This window comes from Poecile atricapillus, chromosome W (assembly GCF_030490865.1).
Source record: "Poecile atricapillus isolate bPoeAtr1 chromosome W, bPoeAtr1.hap1, whole genome shotgun sequence".
NCBI classification, from domain to species: domain Eukaryota; kingdom Metazoa; phylum Chordata; class Aves; order Passeriformes; family Paridae; genus Poecile; species Poecile atricapillus.
This window is the reverse complement of record NC_081288.1, coordinates 39185779-39206714: the sequence shown is the minus strand read 5'-3', so window position 1 is coordinate 39206714 and position 20936 is coordinate 39185779. Positions and strand designations below refer to the sequence as shown.

The 20936-nt window shown below is 42.4% G+C and overlaps 1 protein-coding gene across 1 annotated transcript; it reads right to left on the bottom strand.

Moving 5' to 3' along the window:
- Nucleotides 1-4161: 4161 nt before the first annotated feature.
- On the bottom strand, nucleotides 4162-20250 carry LOC131592156 (transcription factor E2F7-like). The gene is made up of 12 exons (XM_058863471.1): nucleotides 20170-20250; nucleotides 17938-18213; nucleotides 15862-16030; nucleotides 13279-13560; nucleotides 12479-12637; nucleotides 11285-11422; nucleotides 10245-10439; nucleotides 9534-9618; nucleotides 8340-8853; nucleotides 7202-7472; nucleotides 5578-6002; nucleotides 4162-4338 (listed from the first exon to the last, which is right to left on the bottom strand). The coding sequence occupies exons 1-12, from the start codon at nucleotides 20248-20250 to the stop codon at nucleotides 4162-4164; spliced, it is 2772 nt and encodes a 923-aa protein (XP_058719454.1).
- Between the last annotated feature and the right edge of the window lie 686 nt (nucleotides 20251-20936).

Genomic DNA, 20936 nt, shown 5'->3' with positions numbered 1-20936 from the left:
TTCCAGCACCAGGGGGTGACTCGCCCAGCTGGCTCTGGGCTGCCCAGCCTGTGCTGGGAAACACCAAGACATTCATTGACCCTGGTGCTGCTTGTTAACTTCTATTTTTTATAGCAAGAACTGAACCAGATGGAGTTTGGTGTACTCCCCTATTTTTACTTCAAAACAGGGGAGTTTTAAGTGCACCTGTGGAGGTAAGGACAAGAACTGTTGGAAGATACAGCCCTGCTCCTCCTCAAGGAAATGATGACCATGGTCCTGTCAGCGGAGCTGGACCAGGATTAAGGCTTGTTAGTGATTCTCATAGTGTAATCTTATTAATCTAATTTTTCCTGTGTCAATGGAAAGGTATTATTGTTGGAGCAGCAGGTCAGAAAAACTCCAAAAACAACACTGAGTGAGCTGCTGAGTTTTCCTTTTAGAAATGAGTTTTGAGGATCTCAACCATTTGCAGCTCACAGTCATTTTGCAGCCATTGTGGGTGCCATGGGACATTAACTCACATCTCCTTAATCCTGGGAGGGGTAAGGTGGCAATTACTGGGCTTGCTGAAATCAATAGTGAACCTGCCATAGATTTTAACGGGGACAAACTCAGGTTTAGGTTGAGCTGTGTCTTATGTGTGTGGTTAGGGAAGGACAGGAGAAAGAGAAGTGGAAGCCACAGGTCTGTGGCTGTGTTGTCCACTTGTTCTTTCCAAGCAGCTGTGGTTCTAAGGACACCAAGCAAGCACCAGCTCCTCGGGTGTCTGCAGCTGCAGTTGGGCAGGCATTGCTGCCATCCTGTGGAGAGCAGGAACCAGGGACAGCTGCAGGGCCATGGGGGTCCAGGGTCTGGCAGGCCCCTTGGCTGTGCTGGGGTGGCCTCCCTTGGTGGCCAGCTGGGGATCACCTCGCATGGCTTCGGGCCAGGGCCACCCAGTCCTGCCCTGGCCTGCTCCATGACGTTAAGGGCCAATTTACATCGCAATGCTCCTTGTGCCTGCAACAGCTGGGTTGTTGCTGAATTGTGCCCATGATGCATGAAACAGCTGGATGCTGGAGCCACTGGGGCAAGCTGTTATCCTCTGCTAGTCCTTCAGTGCTCACATGCAACAGAACCTCCTCACCTGGACACGTGGTGCAGGAATATTTGTTTGCAAGGGTGTCCTTGAAAGTCTTCCATACTGAAATCACAGCCTCAGTTTTAATTTCATTTTTTATTCTGTATAAGCTTAACATTTTGCTAACAGATACTATAAAAAAATATTCAACCCAACAGTGTGATTGGAGTAAAGCTATAGCAGACAGGTAAACAGATAGCTAGAGAGCAGGAAAAGCAGGACATCTAATCACTGAAGAACTGTTATAAACAGCAATAAAATTAATATCTATAATTAACTAGCAGTGCAAAAAAAACAAACTGGAAGCAGCTTTACATTAAAAATACAGCTTTTTAAATACAGAAATAGCACCAATTTACAGAAGACAATCAGAAATGTAAACGTGGCAGATAGATTCAAGTATAAATTATATGCTCCTCAACAACTGACTTAGGACAGAAAGGTTTCACAAACCCTGCAGAACTTCCTGGGTATGCACTTTGCCTCAGTGCAAATACAAATTTTGCTTTTCCAAAGCTACTTTGCTGATGAGCTGTTCCTAGTTTATTTAAATTCTTAGCTTTCAGTGAAGGTAAAGATAGGAAATGTAAACCCATTCCCTCTTGGCAACCAACTGCTCCTCCTCACCAGTCTAGTTCAGCAGCTCGGGTACAGAACAAAGCTGTCCCCACTGCTTCAGTGGTCTCACTCTATTTTAGCAAGAATTTTGCATTGACAAAATCAAGACAGCATATCCACATCCTTTTTCTCCTAGGCTCAAAACCTGTTTTCCCATCCATGACCCACAGAAGACAGAGTCAATCTCATTTCTAGACCTGCTGTATTTACAGAAACTCAAAACTGTAAGCAGAAATTGGAAATTGAAAATCCATTTTCACTCTCTGCATTTTCAAGTATAGTTTAAGTTAATTATGGCACACAATAGCATCACTGACAAAGAAAGGCAATTTTGGTGATGATGCTTCAACTTTGGCTCTTTGAAGCAAAGAGCCAATATTAGCTCTAATCCTCCCTGCTCCCAGCTGCCATATCACTAAAATGCTGCACTGTACTAGAGGGAGAGAGAAGAGACAAGGTTTGGAGAATCAGCACCCACCGTTTTCCCTGGAACCCCAGCAGCAGCACATGCACACCAGCAAGTGCAGGGGCAGCACTGTGCTAGTTACACACTGCTTTTCAAAGCAAAATTCATCTAAGTGGGTGTATAAGAAGAAATAATTCAAAAGAAAAAGCTGTAAACTTTCGTAACTGTAGTGTCATTAAATATAAAAAAAATAGCAGTCTGAAGATGTCTCTTTACCACCCCTGAAATTTCCTATGATAATTCTGCTATAGATTTTCTTTCAACAAGGGCTAACCAAGCCCTCTCAAAAACCTGTTATTGGTCTAGTCTAAGAGAAGGCCACATTACTCAAACTCTCAGCTTCACTAAAATTCTTTCTTAAATTCCATTTTCATTATACATTTCATTATTAAAATAAGATGCCCTCATCAAATTCCCAGCCTCAAAGTCCTAACCTCCCTTGACCAACAAAATAGCACATCCAAGAGTGCATCTACCCTTGGAAAATCAATACCAGTACCAAAGAGAGAGCTGATCATGCTGGCCTTACATTTGCTAAAAGTCCAAGCTAAAGTGATGTCAACAGAAACACTTTCTGTCTTTTGAACAGGAGACTGCACAAATTTAATTGCAGTTTGCTACATGAGTGAAAACATACCCAAACATAAGAGCATTAGCTCTTAAAATTATGTCCTATATTGATAATAGCACCATCTATTATTTGAGGACTTTGAATGTGAACTGTTACGACCTTTCTTCCTCATTATCTTCTCCTAGGGTGTACTGATAATTTTTATATTACTTTAAAAATCAAGGCTCCTGCTCCTTTCAACTTCTTTTTCTTGTTTAGATACATAAGTTCTCCCTTGTCTTCCCAACATGCTCAAATGCACTATTAACTAGCCACAAAACTCCAGTAAGTGAAGAGTTAGGCACTTAAGTACATACCCCTTAAGTACACTTAAGTAAACAGCTAAATAGGCACTTAGTAGACTCAGGTTAGACTGAATCTAATCATGAGTGAGGTTAATGACTTATCAGTATTCCTTGGTCAAAAAGTCTAGGCTGTATATTTAAACAGAAGATGAAATCTTAGCACAGTCCTCTCAGTGGTTTGTCACTCTCAAATCAGCTTTCAAATCTGCTTAAGGATTCAGGTTTTGTATTCTTTACATCTAATGTGCATATTTTGCTCAAAGTAAAAAAAAACAAAAACCATCCAACCCAAGGACTAATACAGTTCATTAACACAACTATAAAAACGTTAACATTCACAGTTATTTTGGTCTTAATATTTTTCACATGTATACATTCAATCATACTGTGTTATTATTAGGTTTTTCTATCCACAAGTGCTGGGCAAATTGTACAACAACCAACTGACATTCAAGTAATCCTACCCTGAGAAAATCTGTTATTCTGAAACTGCAAAAATCCTTTCTTTTCATTAATCCCACTCCAGTATACAAAATAAAAAGCAAGGGGTTGCACTGCAGAGGCAGGATTTGACAGATTGGAACCAAGGAAGTAGTTGCTCTCACAACTGCAAAAGTTTATCATTTTACCACAGATTTACTCAGGGTAAGTAGAGTACATGCAAATGAAATGCTTACCCCGGATAAGTGCTAGACATCTCACTTAAAACCATGAATAAAGAACCCCTGGGGACTCCAAAAGAATCTGTTTGCATCTCTTCACAGAAATGAAGACAGTTTCCCAAATTAAAATCACAATTACAACTTGATGCTCACAAGGCTGTGTGAAGCACAGAATCTGAATTCAAATCAGTACTGAAGGAACAATTCAGTAAAAGGATTTCTGTACCAAGGGTGATTTTGAAGAAGATGGCTAACAGAACCAGTGGGTGAATAGATAGTGGGGAAGCATGCCAAAAGGGGTGACATTTTAACGTCCTCCTCTTGCCAGGTAAGAGCTGCTCTCTTGTAATTGATACAGGGTCTGAGGACAATCTGCCCACCCCTTGCAAAGAGTGGAATTAGTCAGGGCTGGTACTAGAGATTTCCAGTCTCCTCTGCACAGAGCTGGCATTTCTGGTCTGGTTGCCTTCATTTTTCTTCCATGCCACAGGGTCTCCAAGACTTCCAGGAGTTTTAAAAAATGCCTCATGATGTGCAGGACGAATGCTCTTGGGAGTGAGAGGAGCTGACGAAGGCTATTTGTGAAAAACAAAACAAAACAAACTCAAAAAAACAAAACCAAAACTATTTGGCAGGATTTTGTCAAAGCCTACACATAAGTGGGCAAACAGAGGACAACTGGGAGACATTAATCCTGTACCCTGCTACACATCCTTTCAGAAGCTCCACGTGAAAAGCTTTTTGTTCTGGAACTAGATGCTAGTACAGCACTGCTGGAAGATGAAAGCCTTTAATTTCCAGCTTGAATTTTTTCATAATTAGTTCACACTCATTTGTTCTTATGACAATCTTGTCCTTTAGCTTCAATGGCTCTTGCTCTTCCATGATGTTTTACTCACTTTTGTTATTTGTTACCATCAAGAGAAATCAAAAATTACTCTTCTAAACCCTGACCTCTTCTAAGTGCCGCTCTACTGAAAATTCCAATGTTAGCATCTGTAATCAGACTGGCTGCCATTCTCTTATTACAGCCTTTTCCTAAGCTTGAAGAAGATAAACATAAAGTAATGTTTATAACGCTTCCAAATCTATTCAATCTATTTGTCACTGAATTAGGCAACAGGCAAACAAATCACAGATTTACAAATATGAATTGAATTAGTGCCAAAATGTCACCGCTAATAGTTGTAAAGGTAACACTGTGTGACATGACTGTTTTATGTCACTCACTGTGTTTCAGATAAATGAGTCCTCCCTCACGATTGAATTTCTGATTTTTTTAACTAAAAGTCTGGTTCTATGGTAAATTAAAAAATATATACAAAAAGATCAACAATCCCACAATAATTGTTTTCACTCAGCTCTGATGATGCTATTACTTTTCCATTACACAGTGAAGAGAGATCAGAACAGGGCTGAAGGGATAACCCACGACACTACTACTGAAAAAGTGTTGCAGCCAGCTGACTCCTGAATTCTGACACATAATCCTCCTGTCCTCCTAATGTTTTTCTGTAGCCATTGCATAGCACACAATGACACTGTCAGATGGGGGAAAAAAACTTAGATTGCTGGGGGATTTTAGAATTTCTGTAAGAGTTATAAAAGCACTTCACTGTTCAGGACTAAATGTGCTGTGCTGTGTATTGAACAGTGTCCCACACCCTATGCCACCGCTAGGACGGACACACATAGGCTAAGTGGAGACACCAGCTCTCAGCGTTGACACAGAGGCACCAGCCTGTGGGCACACGCTGCCGTCAGGCACCTGACACAGCTCTTCCATCACCGCTCCTGCTCACCTTCCCCCTTACCTGCTGCAGCTTCAGAAGGGTCACCGGGTGTCCCATACACACAGGGGAGTCCAGCTTAACAGCACTGCAAGACCTTGTAAGCACAGGACTCAGGTGCAGAGCAGGGTGAGCCGGCTGCTGTGGATCCACCGAGGGGGCGGGTGAGACCTTGGGGGTGACGACGGCCGTGGTGCTTATGAACACGGGGCTGGTTGATGCCAGGCTGGACATACTGAAATTTGTGGAGGCAGCGGCTGAGAAGGGGCCATCGGGAACTGGGGAAAGAGGACTGGTGAACGAGGGAGAGCAAACGAGAGGGAAGGAAGCCAAGGCTGCTGATGGCACCATGACACAGGGTACACTTAGAGACGGCAACTGGTTCGCGGCCAGGCTGATGGCACCAGGGGCTTGGTTTGCAGAGAACAGGAAATTAAAACTGCTTAATCCTAAACCAAAGAGAGAAAAAACAAAGCATAAATACACTTGAAAAAGGGAATTAAATTACTGTAACTTCATCTACAAGAGGAAAAAGGTGTGACAATAAAGCCTGCCTAGGAAGTAAACTATGACAAAATAATAAAAAATAAGGAAGAAAATTGTCATAAACCCCTAACTCTTCTGTCCAGCTCCCTTTCCTTCCCTGCCTGCATTTTCCTCCCTACTTGTCCATTCACTGTACCTGCATCCATTTACTTAGGTCATACGAAGTACCAACCACACCCCTTGCTGGTTTCTGCTTCTAACTTTGATTACAAGCAACATCCTGGCTAAACAAATTTTTTTTTCACTAACTGGAATCATCCTCTGCTATATGCAAACATGTACATTACTTTTAATGAGGGAAAAAAAACCCCAGACAAATCAAACCCAAAAAATGGGAGACACCCACAAGGATATATCACAGAGACTTTAATTTTGCTTAGAACAGCTAAACTACTGTGTTGAAGCAGAAAATACCAGGATCAGCACTCTTAAACTGAGCATCTCTGACCTAAATGAAATGCTATAGACCCTACTCCATGTCATGACTGAATCAAAGACTAAAGCAGTAGTCATGGAAATCTGCCACATGTCCTGTTCCCACAAAGCAGTCATCCACTGCACAAAAACACAGGCACAAAACATGGTGGACATGAAATCCCATTGCAGTATTTTCAGCTGCTTCCTCTAGATCTCCACAGTGTCATACAAGCAGGGCTGGCAACATTCCCAGTGCCTTGGGTTTCAGGGGTTACACTGATAACGTATGTTACAAGACAGTACAAAGTTTGAAGGCGATGAAATTCATACACTCAGGGGATGCTGCTGTTCTATACTGGCCAGCCTACTGCCAAATCTAAACTTCCAGCACCTTTGAGTTTCAAGTGTTGGATAAGTGTCTTTTTTTGCTGCATATAATTCAGGCATACATACCCCACACTGTTTAATACTAGTAATGTTTGGGAAGCTCAGAAAAATGCCTCCTTTCAACAATTGAAAACAACAGTTTACGTTGAGTCAAGAGATTTCAGAGTTACTAAACTACTACAGAGAACTGCTGTCAGGGTTTTTTATGTCAAATATTCACCTATTTGTAGGACTCAGTATTTACTCAGTGAACAGATACAGAGGTTTGGGTGCCTCTAGATCTCATGGCTGTCCTTACCAGCAGCAGGCTGAACATAAAGATACTGTGGCTGGAAAGGTTGATTGGCATTTTCTTTAGAGATGTGCTCATTTCCTTTAGAGGGTTCATCAGGTTCTTTGCTCTGAGATTGTTTTTCTTGCTCCAGACAATCGAAAGGCTTAGTAGACTCCTTGTTTGCTGCCTCTGGAGCAGCAGGACTTGCAAGGTCAAGATGATTGTTTTCAAGATGTACAGCAGCTGAACAGCCACCTCCTGGGGAAGATTCTGCCTTTGGTGACTCAGAAGGCTTCTAAGCAAAAACAAAAGTGGAAATGACGAGTCCAAACTGAAATAATACAATACCTCTCATGCACCTTCCTTGTGCATCTGTGCAAAGGAGCAGCACAAACCTGATTAGCAAATCACTAAGCTAAAAATTTTGTTTGAGGGTTTGAAGAGCCATATTAGTGATGCCTAAATCCTGTGCCCTTTGCTGTAGTTCACATTCAGTACTTGGATACACTACATAAGAAATACCTGACCTCTGGGATTACTTTTTTATTGACAAGGAGAAACACTTGCTTCAAATGGTTTATATTCAATATTCAAATGGTTTATATGACATGATCTTGAGCCTGACCTCTACTTTCAGTATTTTAGTGAATTCTGAGATAACTAGGCGTTGCCTTCATCATCATCATCTTCTTTCACCAGCCTGTGGGCAGCACTGGGCCTCAGAGAGAGGGACTCAGGCTGGAGAGTAGGGGGAAAGATCAAATCACATTTGCCATAGCTCAGTGGAGTAAGCAATGCTGCTGCTGTCTGGGAAAGCCCAAGCTAACAGGGGAAGAAAAGTAATAATTACATTGATTTCTTCCCCTCTGACCCATTGTTTTGCTGAAGAAAATGATCAGGATGCTAATTCCAAAGAACAGCTGAGCATCACATCACTATGCAAAGCAATCCAAGTCCATTTTCCCCTGCTAGTGTGAAAACATCTCCCAGTTAATGCTTATACTTCCTGACACAGCCCCCTTGCAAGTTTATTAACATGTGGGAGACAGCATTTTTCTCTCTCAAGAGCAGTGTAGTGAATTTTCCCTTCCAAAAACACTGTCTTAGGCAAAAATCTTTCCTTACTATGAGAAAGCCTAAGTGATAATGAAAATCACTTTACCTTGGGTACTACAAGTGAGAGGGGCACATCACTGTGCTCCAACGTCTGCTTTTTAGCAGCTGGCTCTTCATCAGGTGCAGAGGGCGATGAGCACTTGTGGGAGCTGCGTTTTTGGCAGACAGTGGGAGGCACAGCAGCCTGAGCTTCTGCATTCCTGTTTCCCAGGTCTCCTGCAGTGGGCAGGGGCTCGCTCAAGTTATTTTCCTGAAGACCATGGCACAACATAAAAAGGGATGAAGATGGAAAGCACACGAAGGGTTGGCTGGGGACCAGGGTAGGTTTTCCATTTTCTGCGTTGGAGTCTGCTGGCGTGGAAGAATGTGAAGCCTGGCTGCTGATACCAACTGGTAGTGAGAAGTTTGGCACATCTGCCTGAACCACAGGGAAAACTGCCTGAGGCAAAGGGTTAACACAAAAATCAGAGTCCCCAGGAACAGGAAGATGGGAGAAGGGTAAGGTTATGTTGGAGTTCTTTGCTGAACTTTGTATTGTTTCGGTGTCACAAGCTTTATTCCTAAAAAACAAAAAAACCCCAAACAATAATGAAAAGAGGAAAAACATTTACTCCAAAATTAAACCCCTGTTTTATCCTTAGAAGCAAAGAGGTACTATTTGGACATAAATGTGGAAAAATTCCACCCCTAAATGACAATTTTTACACAGTTCACAAGAAGGGTCACTTTTTATCATTTTTAATTACACAGAAGCAGAGCTCTCAGGTTTTTGGTGGATCAATAATGCTTTTGGCTGCACTTGACTAGTCAATCATTCAAAAATGAATTCAAACTGGAATAGGTGTAGAGAAGACAGATGAGAGACGGAGATGCCCTTCCATGGAATCATAACTTGCACAACCTACCCAGACAATAGGTCAAAGGATGCAGGAATGACCTATATAAAAACATATGACAGAAAGAGCTACTGAAGCAAAACACCAACACTGGTACAAGTGGGTGTAAAATGACCATGAAAAAAAAATAAATCAGTATTAAATTAGTATTATCAATATTATATATATATCAGTATATATATATATATCAACATTAGTATTAAAATCAGTATTATCAGTATTAATATTGTAATAATGAGACTTTCTGGCAATTTTTTTATTTCAGTCTCATCAATGGAATCTGTCCTTAAACTAAACATGACAAGCACAAAGCTGCAACTGGACAAGAGTTAAGACCAACCTACCCAGTATCTTCCTCTATTTTCTGTCTGCAGACAGCTGCTAGATTTATCATTTTGGAACAATTTTCATCTGAATTCGCAGTAGCGGCTGAAAAAACAAAGAGGTATTCAATTAATCTCAGATAGGTTTACCAAGCATATTTTGATACTGGCCATATAAAATAATTGCTATAATTTTTCAGTCCTGACACATTTTTATAACATCCACTAATCACCTACAGCCAGAACCTGCAAGATACTGAGAACTCTCAAGTCCCACTGGAGGCGTGTTCAACATCGTCATTTCCCATAAGAGGGAACTGTGAAAAGCTCTGTAATTACTTTATCTTTTTTAACAACTATCTGTTAGATTGTTACAGTAAATTTCACTATATTAGGAAATATAAAATAAAGGAAGCATTATGTGGCTAAAGTTTTTATCTTAATCAAGTTTTCACAGTACAAACTGTAGTATAGTTGCAGTAAAGAGAAACATTTAGCTGCAGAAAATAAACTGCAGATTCAATTGCATTATGGCCCAGATTCACCTCATGTAACTTGAGGCATTTGATTGGAGGTTCTAAACCAGAAATTTCATTATCACATGAACAGTAGAAATATAGGTACCTCCCAAGAGTAATTCACATATTTAATTATGCTGATTCACCCAATCAAGTGCCCTCAATCTGGGCAGGTCCAGTGGGATAGAAAAGAACATGCTTCATTAGTAGTTACCTTGCCTCTCTTGACGTGGGCTGTTAGGCTCAGAACTGACCTTCCTTCTGGTTGCTTCACAAGGCTGCGCACTGTTAAACGAAGCGTGACGTGTAAACTTTTGCTTTCCAGTAGCACTGGTCTGGTACTGGACACAGGCTCCTCTCTGTGTCCCTGGCACAGGATCTGACGTTGGGCTATGTCCTCTCAACTCATCTGTAGGGACATCATTTTGTACAACAGTCCTTCAGGCAACACAGCTTGTCATTTAGGCTTCTGCCATATTACTAGACTTGGCATTAAGGGAAGAGGCAACCTCTCGATTATCTCAAACCACTCAACACTGAAACAAGTCTAGAATTCAGTAAGCACCAGTAGACAAGGTAAGGGCTTCCTTCCATCCATTCCATAGCAGCTGCAGCAGCAGCCACATTCTAGTGTGCTAGCGAGGAGGGGAAAGGCTACTAAGATAGTATTTACATTATCCTTCATTTTACTTGTTCCTGGCACTGTCCTGATGCAAATATCAAAGCCAAAGAGCTTCCCTTTGCTCTGGCTTCTAGCCAAGGAACATCAGCTCACAGAGATGCTTTGTCCCACCACCTTGTTCTTTTGCAGACAAAGCTTTTGTAAAAGGGGCCATAAGCAAGAAACAGCCCTGCTCTACCTTGGTATGTACCCTTAAAAATAAAATAATTCACTGTATAATTATTATGGAATTACCAAAATTTTGCAACCCAGTGCAGCTATGGACCCAGATTTGAAGGTATCAGTTCTATCTATCTATATATCTATTGGTCTACAATTCATACAGTTATGCATATAGTTATCTAAGTCAGTGTAAGAATACCTACAAGACACAGTATCCTTTGACATCCCTCCACAGATCCAGATCTTGGGTGCAGAGTCTAACATGGGCCAATGTTGAGTTGGCAGCAGTTAATAATTACAGGGTACCCACTGAATGCTGAGCCATTCTTTACACACAGAAAGCAACCTTTTACCAACTGAGAAGAGAGCATCAAAGAAAAAAGAATATAAATGCCAGCTACACAAGTTACCAGTGTTTTCAGGGAATTCCACAGGCCCAATCCACTTGAAAGCCGGTTTGCGTCCTCGTTCCTCTGTGACATGGACTTTCTTGATCAAGCCTAGGCTGGTGAGAACATTGGCAATATCATACAGTCTTCGTACCTTTGCTAACAACAAAAGGCAGGAGTAGATAAGAGAGTCAGGTTTACCATGCATACAGGACATATTTATGTGCTAATTTCATTCCAGACTTTGACCACAGCTTTCATAGATGAGGTGGCCAAAATCAAATTGGCATGGACTTTGGCTACCTCCTATGAAGGCTGCCATGCCAACTCCCACCTGATTGTCACTGCTGTTTCATATCTTAGCTGCTCAGGTTTAAACTCACCTTCTTCATTTTGATGGAAATAGGTTAGGAAGTGATTGCATCATCAACTTGCCCAGAAAAGGCAACTACCTCCATGAAGGTAAAGAGAAGTTGGGGGCAAGAGGCACAACAGTGCGCAGCTCACATGAGGACACATATTTATAATTTTAAAAAATATAAACATACTCAGCAAAATCTCTGTGACTCTAGTAAATAACACCTTTGAGCTGACTATGATACCCACATATTTTCCAGCTGAACTCCTCACATTTCTTCTCATACTTAGGGAAGAAATTTAAGACTGAAGTGCAAATGCTTTACTTTAGAAGTACTTTAAAGACTTAAAAGTCTTTATCTTAGAAGACTTGTTTACTAATGCCAAGTTTTCCCATGTTATCCAAGGGATTGAAGTACAAATCCTCACAAACTGAGGATTTGCCATCCAGCTGTGAAAGATTTCTGGGGTAAAAAGGAGAAGGAACACATTTCTGCAGAGAGAAAATTAATTCCATTAAATTAAACAACATGTTTCAGTTCTGAAACATCATTCAGAGCAGTACAGGAAACAGGATTTAAGTATGAAAAAAAAAATCCAAACTAACAAATTTTCTTTTTTATTTTGAAGTTGAATTTGGGAGATAACTGTCAAACTGACTCTTCCCCACACTAAGCTCTGTTTCCACAAATACACATTTTCAATGAAAAAAACCCCAGAACGTATCCCAGGAAAAATGTACAAATTGCTTCTGCTGTTACATACTGGTGTCTGTTTGGTGTCACTCCAAACGTGTCCCCATTATCTTTACTCACTGATTGATTGATTGATTGATTTGCCTCTCATTAGCCATCTTACTTTTAAATTTGCTGTGGTCCACTGTATCCTGGGTTTCTTCTATCAGTATCTTTGCTGCGATGTCCAGAGTGACTATCTTGGTCTTGGAGACAAGGAACAGCATGACAAACTTTTGGCTCATAATCCGCAATGACTTGTCCTTTCTGCTGTTTGCAGATGCTGCATTACAAATAATACCCAAGCCTCTTAGCATATGTCATCCATCACCGCCAGAAAACTAGTAAGAAGGTTTCTCCCACACAAAATAAGCAAAGTATTTCCTTGCCAGAAGGCAGAAATTTATTGAAAGGCAGCAAATAACTGATTAATGCAGACAGGAGTCTCTTCAAAGGGCATTAAAAATTCAAACTTGAAAAATAGGTTTTGGAAAGTGAAATTCCAAAGCTGATTCTATGTTACATGACACAGTTTTGTGCCACTATAATTTTGTGACTAATGGACTTTGTAATTTAAAACCATTATGTGTTATATGGGGAGCATGCAAAGAGTAGACAAATTCAGATGGTGCTTTCTGTCAGGATAAAGCATGTAGTGTCAGATACACGTGGGGAGAGAACTGGATTGTCCAGCACAACTTCCTGCCAGTCTGCAGGACAGAGAAAAGTATCTGTCTTGAGACCTGTGTTAGGGACAGGAGAGAAGGAAGAATTCTGTACCTTCCATGGAGAATTCAGCACCTCTTTGCAAAGGAAAAGCTTTTGTTATTTAATTTAAAGGCAAAGCAAAGGAAAAAGCGACACAGTAAACTGGAGAAAGAGATATGTGTTTCTGTATCATTAGCCATTTAGTAATCATCTTACCAGAGATGCAATCTGGTTCTGAAAAGTCCAGTAATGGTCTGTCTTGAGAATCTGGAATAATTTCCTTTTTCCGTTCTCCAAATTTGTATTCTAAGTCCTGCTCCTTGTGCTGGGAGGTCATTAACTCTCCATACTGCAGCTCTCCTGCCTCCTGCAGCATTTTCAAAGTTTGGCTGAGGTTGTGCCGGCCATGCCAGCAGTATTGGTTCTTGGCCACACGGCTGACCAAGTGCAATGACTCCAGGACGTTCACGATATCGTAAATTCGTCTCCGCTCAACTCCTGTTTGGGAAGTGGAGAGGGGAGCAGATAAAAAAGACATAGATGCTCATCTTAGTTCAGCAGAAGCAAACAGAGTACAGGTTGTTCTCTAATAGACATTTTCAGTGTTCATGTGGACACATTCTATTAGATACATCTATATTTGCACACTGAAAATCTGATTTATGCATGGCCAGCTTCACACTATGTTGTTCTGTGTCCATTTTAACTTCCAGCACAGCCATGGCTTCAGCTCAAACTGTGTTTAGAACTGATTACCACCTACCAGCCCCATTCACTACCCAAACTGCCCCAGGGTTTTCAGAGCACTTTGGATCTTCCTTACACAGAGCTTCAACACTCAGACACGTACCTGTACACAAGCCTGTGTGTAATAGAGGGCAGAAAAGGGTCTGCCACCGCATAAAAGTCCCTCCATACAGAAACCAGGGGGAATGCAGTCCTCCACTTGCACTTAGTGACACAATTAGTTTTACTTGCCAAGTAAGTTACCAAGTAAAGGGGCATCAAAAGCTTCACAAGGTGCAGAGGTGTAGAGCGGTATAGAATGAGACCTCAATACAACAGAAATGAATCATGAATGCTGGCTGGGTCTATACCTGTAGGAAATTTATGAAATATGTCCAGCTTGAGTTTGGCCTGACTGATGTGAGCAAAGTTGGGGATTGATTATGAACAGGTTGATGGCAGTGCTCACTGTCCTAGGTGCTTGTGTCCAGTGCTGTTTGAAGTGTGGCTGTTATATGTAAAACAATGTACTATATGCTGATGGCAGCATCTGCACCAAAAATCTTTTAACACTTAACATCAGCTGAGCAGAACAAGCGCTAGCTGTGAAGAATTTGGAGCGAAACACAATTAAAAAAAAACGAGAGGGCTACACATATCCTGGAGTCTGTCAGGCACCAGCAGTACAGCCCCCTTTGTGGCCTTCCACTGGTCTTCCGTGAACAAAGCAATATACATTTGTAGCAAAAGCTGTATCACAGATGCCATTTGTTACATCGCGAGCAGCAACATCAGCAGGAGGTAATTTTGTGGTCACTGAAGCAAGTGGATACAAGCAAGGAAGAGAAAACCAAAGGGAAAAAGACAACCAAAACCTTCCAATTTCCAGGAGGTGAAATTTCCAACAGTAAGTTTTAGAGGAAAGCTTCTGTTATTTAGGAAAGCAAGGTAATGCCACTCCCAACACAGAATAAAGCACTATTCATGTTCAACTGTACAAAGTTGGAGCATGAGCATCTCATGCAAACACATAAAAGAATAACTGTAGAATCTAAAAGAACAATTAATTTTAAAAATAATTTACCTAATCTGTACTCTAGCTAGTATTTCTGATTATTCTGATATCTATTTACCTAATCTGTATTCTATCCTATTTCCAATTCACTCTACCAAGGCAAAAAAATGGGTATTCCAAGGCCCTTCTTAACAGAGGCACAGAAGATATCATTCTTCTGTTCCTTCCCAAAACAGACAAATTTAATTCTTTTCCTCTTAATACCTGAGTCTTAAATGTAGATACAAGATTTATTTAGTTTAAGTCAAATTTTGTAAAGCCCTTCCTAGCTAAGAAACCACCTCTCCAAGGACTCGGATATTTTTGTTATTAATCTGTCCTGGCTGAGTCCTCTCTTCCAAGTTTTATTACTTCTGGCAGATATTTCATTAATCTTTTAACTAACACCAAACTTAACAGCAGAACCAGCAAATGGGCTACTCAAAACCTTCTTGCCACCTCAATACATGACATTTTCTCATGGTACTCTTTCAGCTCTCCCAGCACCTTCCCATCACAAGGCAATATTCAAAGCTAAGATAACCTTGATGAACCATGAGATCTCGGAAGATATGATGTCAAACATGTTCAGAAGTCAGAGAGTAAACACAACTGATCTACACATACCAGTATGCAATAATTTCCTCAAATGTTTCATTTTGACAAAATTTCTTGTCTATAAACCCTCCTTCAGGGGGTTTGTAAATCCTAACTCCTTCAGTGTTCAACAAATTGAATATTTAAGACAGCAACTGAGTTCAGAAACAGCTGGAAGCAAGATCTGTCCAGTAAAAAGTGCAGAAAGTCAGAAAACAGATTTCAAAATGGTAGTGCTACCAAACAACAAAGACACTGAGGAATATTAGGCATTTCCAACTCTTGATTAGTATGATTAAAGAGTATCCAGATGCTGGAGAAGGCAGATCTTGAATGTAGTCTGTTAGAATATGATCTTTGGGAGGCCCACCTGTTAGGTTACCCCAGGTGATCAGTTACCCCAGTTTTGCAGGTATACATACCAAGAATTGCAGCCACTTCATCCAAAGAAATGGTAGTTTTCTCTGTTGACAATGGGTAATTTGGATAGCGAGCTAGAAACTTTTGGCACAAGAGTCCTAAGCTTTTCTGTTTTCTGCTGGGTCTCTGCTTTTCAAATTCATCAACCGTGCCGTCATCTACTATATCATACTGTTAAAAAATAAATGTTAACCCTTTAGTGCAGAGCTTTTAAAAGCAAGACATAGTCAAGTGAGGCATATTTCAGATGTCACCAATATTTAAGGTATTTTCTAATTCAAAAAAAACCCCAAAACATGGACACCTTGAAAGCACAGAGCACTTGGATAACACAATTGCAAGCTCTTCTTATTTCATCACACAAGATACCTACAGAAAAACTCTCATCTGTGCAATTATGAAATAGTGGCCATGCATAAGGGAAAAAAGCCAGTAAGATCAACACCCAAGACTAGCAGATGATAAGATTATACTCAAGAAAGAGTATTTCTTTTGGAAAGAAGGAAGAATATGCTCCTAAACACTTCTGGATCTAATAAAACAGGAGATGCAGAAGCCATCAAGAAATTCCTGCAATAGCTCTTTTCGCTGACTTTTACAGTGACTCTATCACTTAAAAAAAGGTGCTACTCAGTCTTTGAACCTTAAATGTAGTCAAGATGTTAGCTTAAGTAATTCTGTAGGATGGCCTGAATGTGGTCTTTCTGACCCTACAGCGAGGAAAAAAATAGAAACCAGCAAAACCATGGTGGCAAGAACGTAGGAAGAAGTATGTTTATTTATCACAAAAAAAGAATGATAGAGGATTATTTTGCACTGGTAACTCTGGGGTTTCCCTCTGTGTTATAAAAAGGAAAAGAAGTCTTGCCCTCTGGCAAAGAAAAGCTGAAGGTGGTAGTAGCTGTTAAAACCTGTGTTTCCTTGCTTATGGGATCTTAAATTGTCCTGTGGTAGCTGTAACTAAGTAACCTTGTGGCAGGCTGGTGCTCTGATAGAACTGAGTTTTAAATAGCAGGGAAATAGCAGTATTCTTACTCTGAAACGTCTACTTCTTTTGTATGTTACCTTTCTAAGTGCAGAAAATTATTAAATGGAAGTTTTACAACTAGAAAATATTTGAAATCTTTATCGTAGCCACCCCAAAAATGCTGTGTGATCTTAGCAGGCTTGGAGCGGTAATGAACTAACCTTAAACATCAACTATTTTCTGCCTACTGGACACTTCGTTAGCAATGATCTTTAAAGAATTGTTTGCTTTGTTATGACTATGAAAACTGCAGAATTTTCTACACTACTATTGCTACTGCAGTTGCTGTAAAAACTACACTTCTAGAATGATCTGTACCTATGAAATGATGCTTCCCAGTAGGACCCAGAACTATTTTCCTGTTGCTGAAATCACCAGGGAAGGATATCCTACAAGAAATAAACCAGGAGAGGAAAAGCAGTTGTTGGAACAAAAAAAAAAAAGATGAAGGAAGAAAACCGTAATGATGCTTACTACAATCTCATCCTCTCCAGGGACAGACTTCCTAAAGTGAGGACAGGGATCAATCCCTGCATTACCTGAGTCATGTGAAGTAGAAATTTTAATGCTTGGCCTTGCTTTCTGACCACTAGTTTGGTGGGAAAGTGGGGAAAAAAGGGTTTCAGCAGACCACTTTGCAAGACAGTTGCAGATGAGGTATAAGATTTGGAAAGTATGTTCCCTCACTGTCAAATTTATTTTTGAAAATGACATTTGCTGAAAACAGATCTGGCGATTTTCTTTCTAATGTGGTTCAAAAGTACTTCAGTTGGGGAAAATCACATTTATGCTCTACATCCTTCACTGTCCTTTTAAGTAATATTCAAGTTCTTGAGGGGATCTCAGGTCAATTACTAATAAGAGTTATTTTTCATCTTTTCAAGTCCTGCTGCTCAGTCAGTGCTGTTTTGGTGGAAGTGTCCTTGGCAATGTCTTACAATTCTGCACCTTTCCATAGGGAGCAAAGAACCAGATGGAAGCAAACTGAGGAGCAACTTAAGGAAAATCTGAATCCTAGCTGAATATAAGGTAATGGTGTTCTGAGTCTCACCTGTAATGAATCAGGTGTGTCACTCTGCTCACTGTTTTCTATGGGTCTGAAGAGCTCTTTCTTCTTTTCCCTGTCCCTCATGTCAGGGCTAGCAGCACTAACAAGAATCTTCAGGTTAGCAGTAGGAGTCCAGGGATCAGGCTGAGGTCTGTCAGTGATCTTAACAGGTGTAATTGGATTTCTTTCCGGTGTGCAGCCTTTTTGCTTCGATAAATCAATTGGTTCACTCTTAATGGGAGTCTTTGGGGCCATCCTGGATCGATCAAATATGTTTTCCTATTAAAAACAAAGTTCTTTAGACACAAAGTTCTTCAGACACGTTCCATTAATCAATTTCATGATTCTTATGAAGGCAGTTTTACTGACGTGTGCCTTGGCACTCTCAGCTATATTTAGCTGAGAGTTATTCAGTTATTCTGCCTTTGTTGGGAATGTTAAAATATTCTACATGCTGCTGTACTGGAGGAAGTATATTTGAGATACTGCCTTGAAATACAGAAATTTTAATTTATACTGGATTACCACAAGAACTTTATGAAGTTTTTCCTTTTACTTGGAGTAATTTAACTATTCTGCAGCTGAAATATGTTTTAACAGGTGATTCCAGAGGTCATCCGAACATTCATAGTCTAGCTAGAAAAAAGTTCTAGTAACAACTGAAACTAGCTTTTTCTAGGAGCAGTTTTGTGGCATTCAGACTGGAAACAAATTTGGCACATCAAAAGCATTGTGCTCTGACCACCTATGAAGAACACTTCTGCAAACATTCACCTATGAATTACCCAAAAGAATGTAATAAATACATCCATTTTTTACAACTGTCTCACTGTTGTTGCAAACTTACTACACTGTGACAAGTAGGGGTCAACTTAGAGGCCATGGTACTTCTTGGAATATATATTCATATAGTGTTGGCACTCAATATTTTCTTGCAATTTCACATAATCAACCGTTAAGTAATGCAGAAAGTCTATCTTCCCCTAAAGTTCTTGTTCATTATGTCTGGTGGTAATGGAACTGCAGTGAGGGCAGGTGAAGCAACATGCTGTTTCAGTACCTCAGATGTTCACATCTGTGCAAATACCACAATGAAAAAAGTGTGAAAAGCACATAACTATGCACTTTCAAATTTTTATTTCCTACTATCAGATCTTTACTTTCTACTATCATGATTGCTACTAAAGTAAGAAACACTTTCACCCTCTCTCCCCCCTTTTTTTTTCAGTAGCTGCAACACTCTGTGAAGTCCTACCTGTATTGCACAGAACTGCAAGGGCAGTTGGTAGAAGCATGAGATAGTGGACAGGAAAGGCCAGTTCATGAACTTAGTATGCAAGCAGTAATTAAAAAAAAATCTCTGATATAATAAAAGTGTAATCTGACAAGAACTGTGTGAATTTTGGAGGACTCAGATTGAGCATGGACAAGAGATCGTGAATTGCATCTAGTTCAGGAGACATTAGAGAGTAAGGTTATGCCCGAGGCTACACACGCAGTCTCCTGGCTGGTGAGGCAGTAGGGAAGCAATGAGCTTGTTCCTTGCTGAGTGGCCCTACTTAGCCTCTTGGCTGGAGAACACTGCTTCATGAACACAGACCAGAATGGAAACCTAGTGGACGTGTCCATCAGCGTGCTCAAACTACTGCTAAATAACAGAACTGGACTATTCCTGTGCCAGCTTAGGCCTGGTGGTTCTTTCCTTTAGAACCATGAGCCTCTACAAGAGCTCTGTCCACCTTACCACATAGTAGTCATTGGACACTTGAGATCACCGAGTGAGCTTTACTCATGTGAAAGTTCAATGGTGTTTCCCGGTGTGTAGTACCAGAGTGCAATCACTTCACTTAGTGGCAAGGGTGGCATGACTCAGGCTTCTTACACTGGATTATTTCTTTATCTTAAGGGTAGCGCTGGACATGCCAGTGCTCCAAGTGCTCACAGGTAAGATGCTGCTGCACAGACCAACAGGGCAGAGCAGGTTCGATGGGCAGCCCCTCAAACGCTGCCCACAGAAGCCACAGAAGCACGATCCAGAGCCCGGCCCCCGTCCGAGCCCCCCGGGTGGCGGCCCTGCACTCGCGGGGCTGGGGCTCCGTGGCGCCCACCGCTCCAGACGCCGTCCCTTCCTCCCCGTTCCTCCCCTCCCCGTACCGGCCCTGGGCTCCGGACAACGCGTTCAGGGAACGAGCGGCGCCGGACCGGACCGGACCCCCGGCCTGCCCTCCCACTCACCTTCTGGGCCGCCTCGGCGCGGCCCCGCCGCCCCGGCCGGGCGCTCGCCAGGTCCCGCAGCGCCAGCACGCTCACCTCCATCTGCAAAGCGAGAAGGCGCTTTTAGCCCCGCTCTTAAGGGCAGCCGCTCCCGTCCCCGGAGGGACGCGCGGGGAGCGCGGATGCTCTCGGGGCTGCGTTCCCGGGGAGGGAGGGAGGGAGGGAAGGGAAGGGAGGGAGGGGCGGGAGGCTCGGCGGGCTCCGCGCCCTCACCTCGGCCGGGGCCGGGGCGCGCGGGGGGCGCGCGGCTCTGCCGCTCCCGCCAGGCGCCCTCAGACATCGCTTTACAATCCGGCCAATCAGGAGCGGCCGCCGGGGAGCCCCGGCCGCGCCGCCGGCCAATCAGAGCGCGGGCAGGCGGCGCGAGGCAGCGGGCGCGCGGGACGGGGCTCCCGCCCGCGCGGAGCCGTTTCGCTCCTTTTCTTGGCGCTCCCCGCCCTCCCCCTCCCGCGCTCTTCCCGCCGCCGCCGCCGCGCCAGGCGGGAAAGGGCCCGCGGAGCCTGTGCCGGGAGAGCCGCCGGCCTCTCTCCCAGAGCCGCTGCCGCCGGCCTCAAACCGGGCAGGGGGGAGGAAGGGCTGAGTCTGCGGGAGGTGGGGGCCGCCTCGGTCGCCCGGCCAGCGGCTCGTAGGAAACGCCGCCGCGGTGTCCGCGCCGGGGCAGCGCCGCCCGGAGCGTGTGTGGAGCGGCTCGGCGGCCCCGGGCGGGTCGGACAGCGTGGTGACCCTCC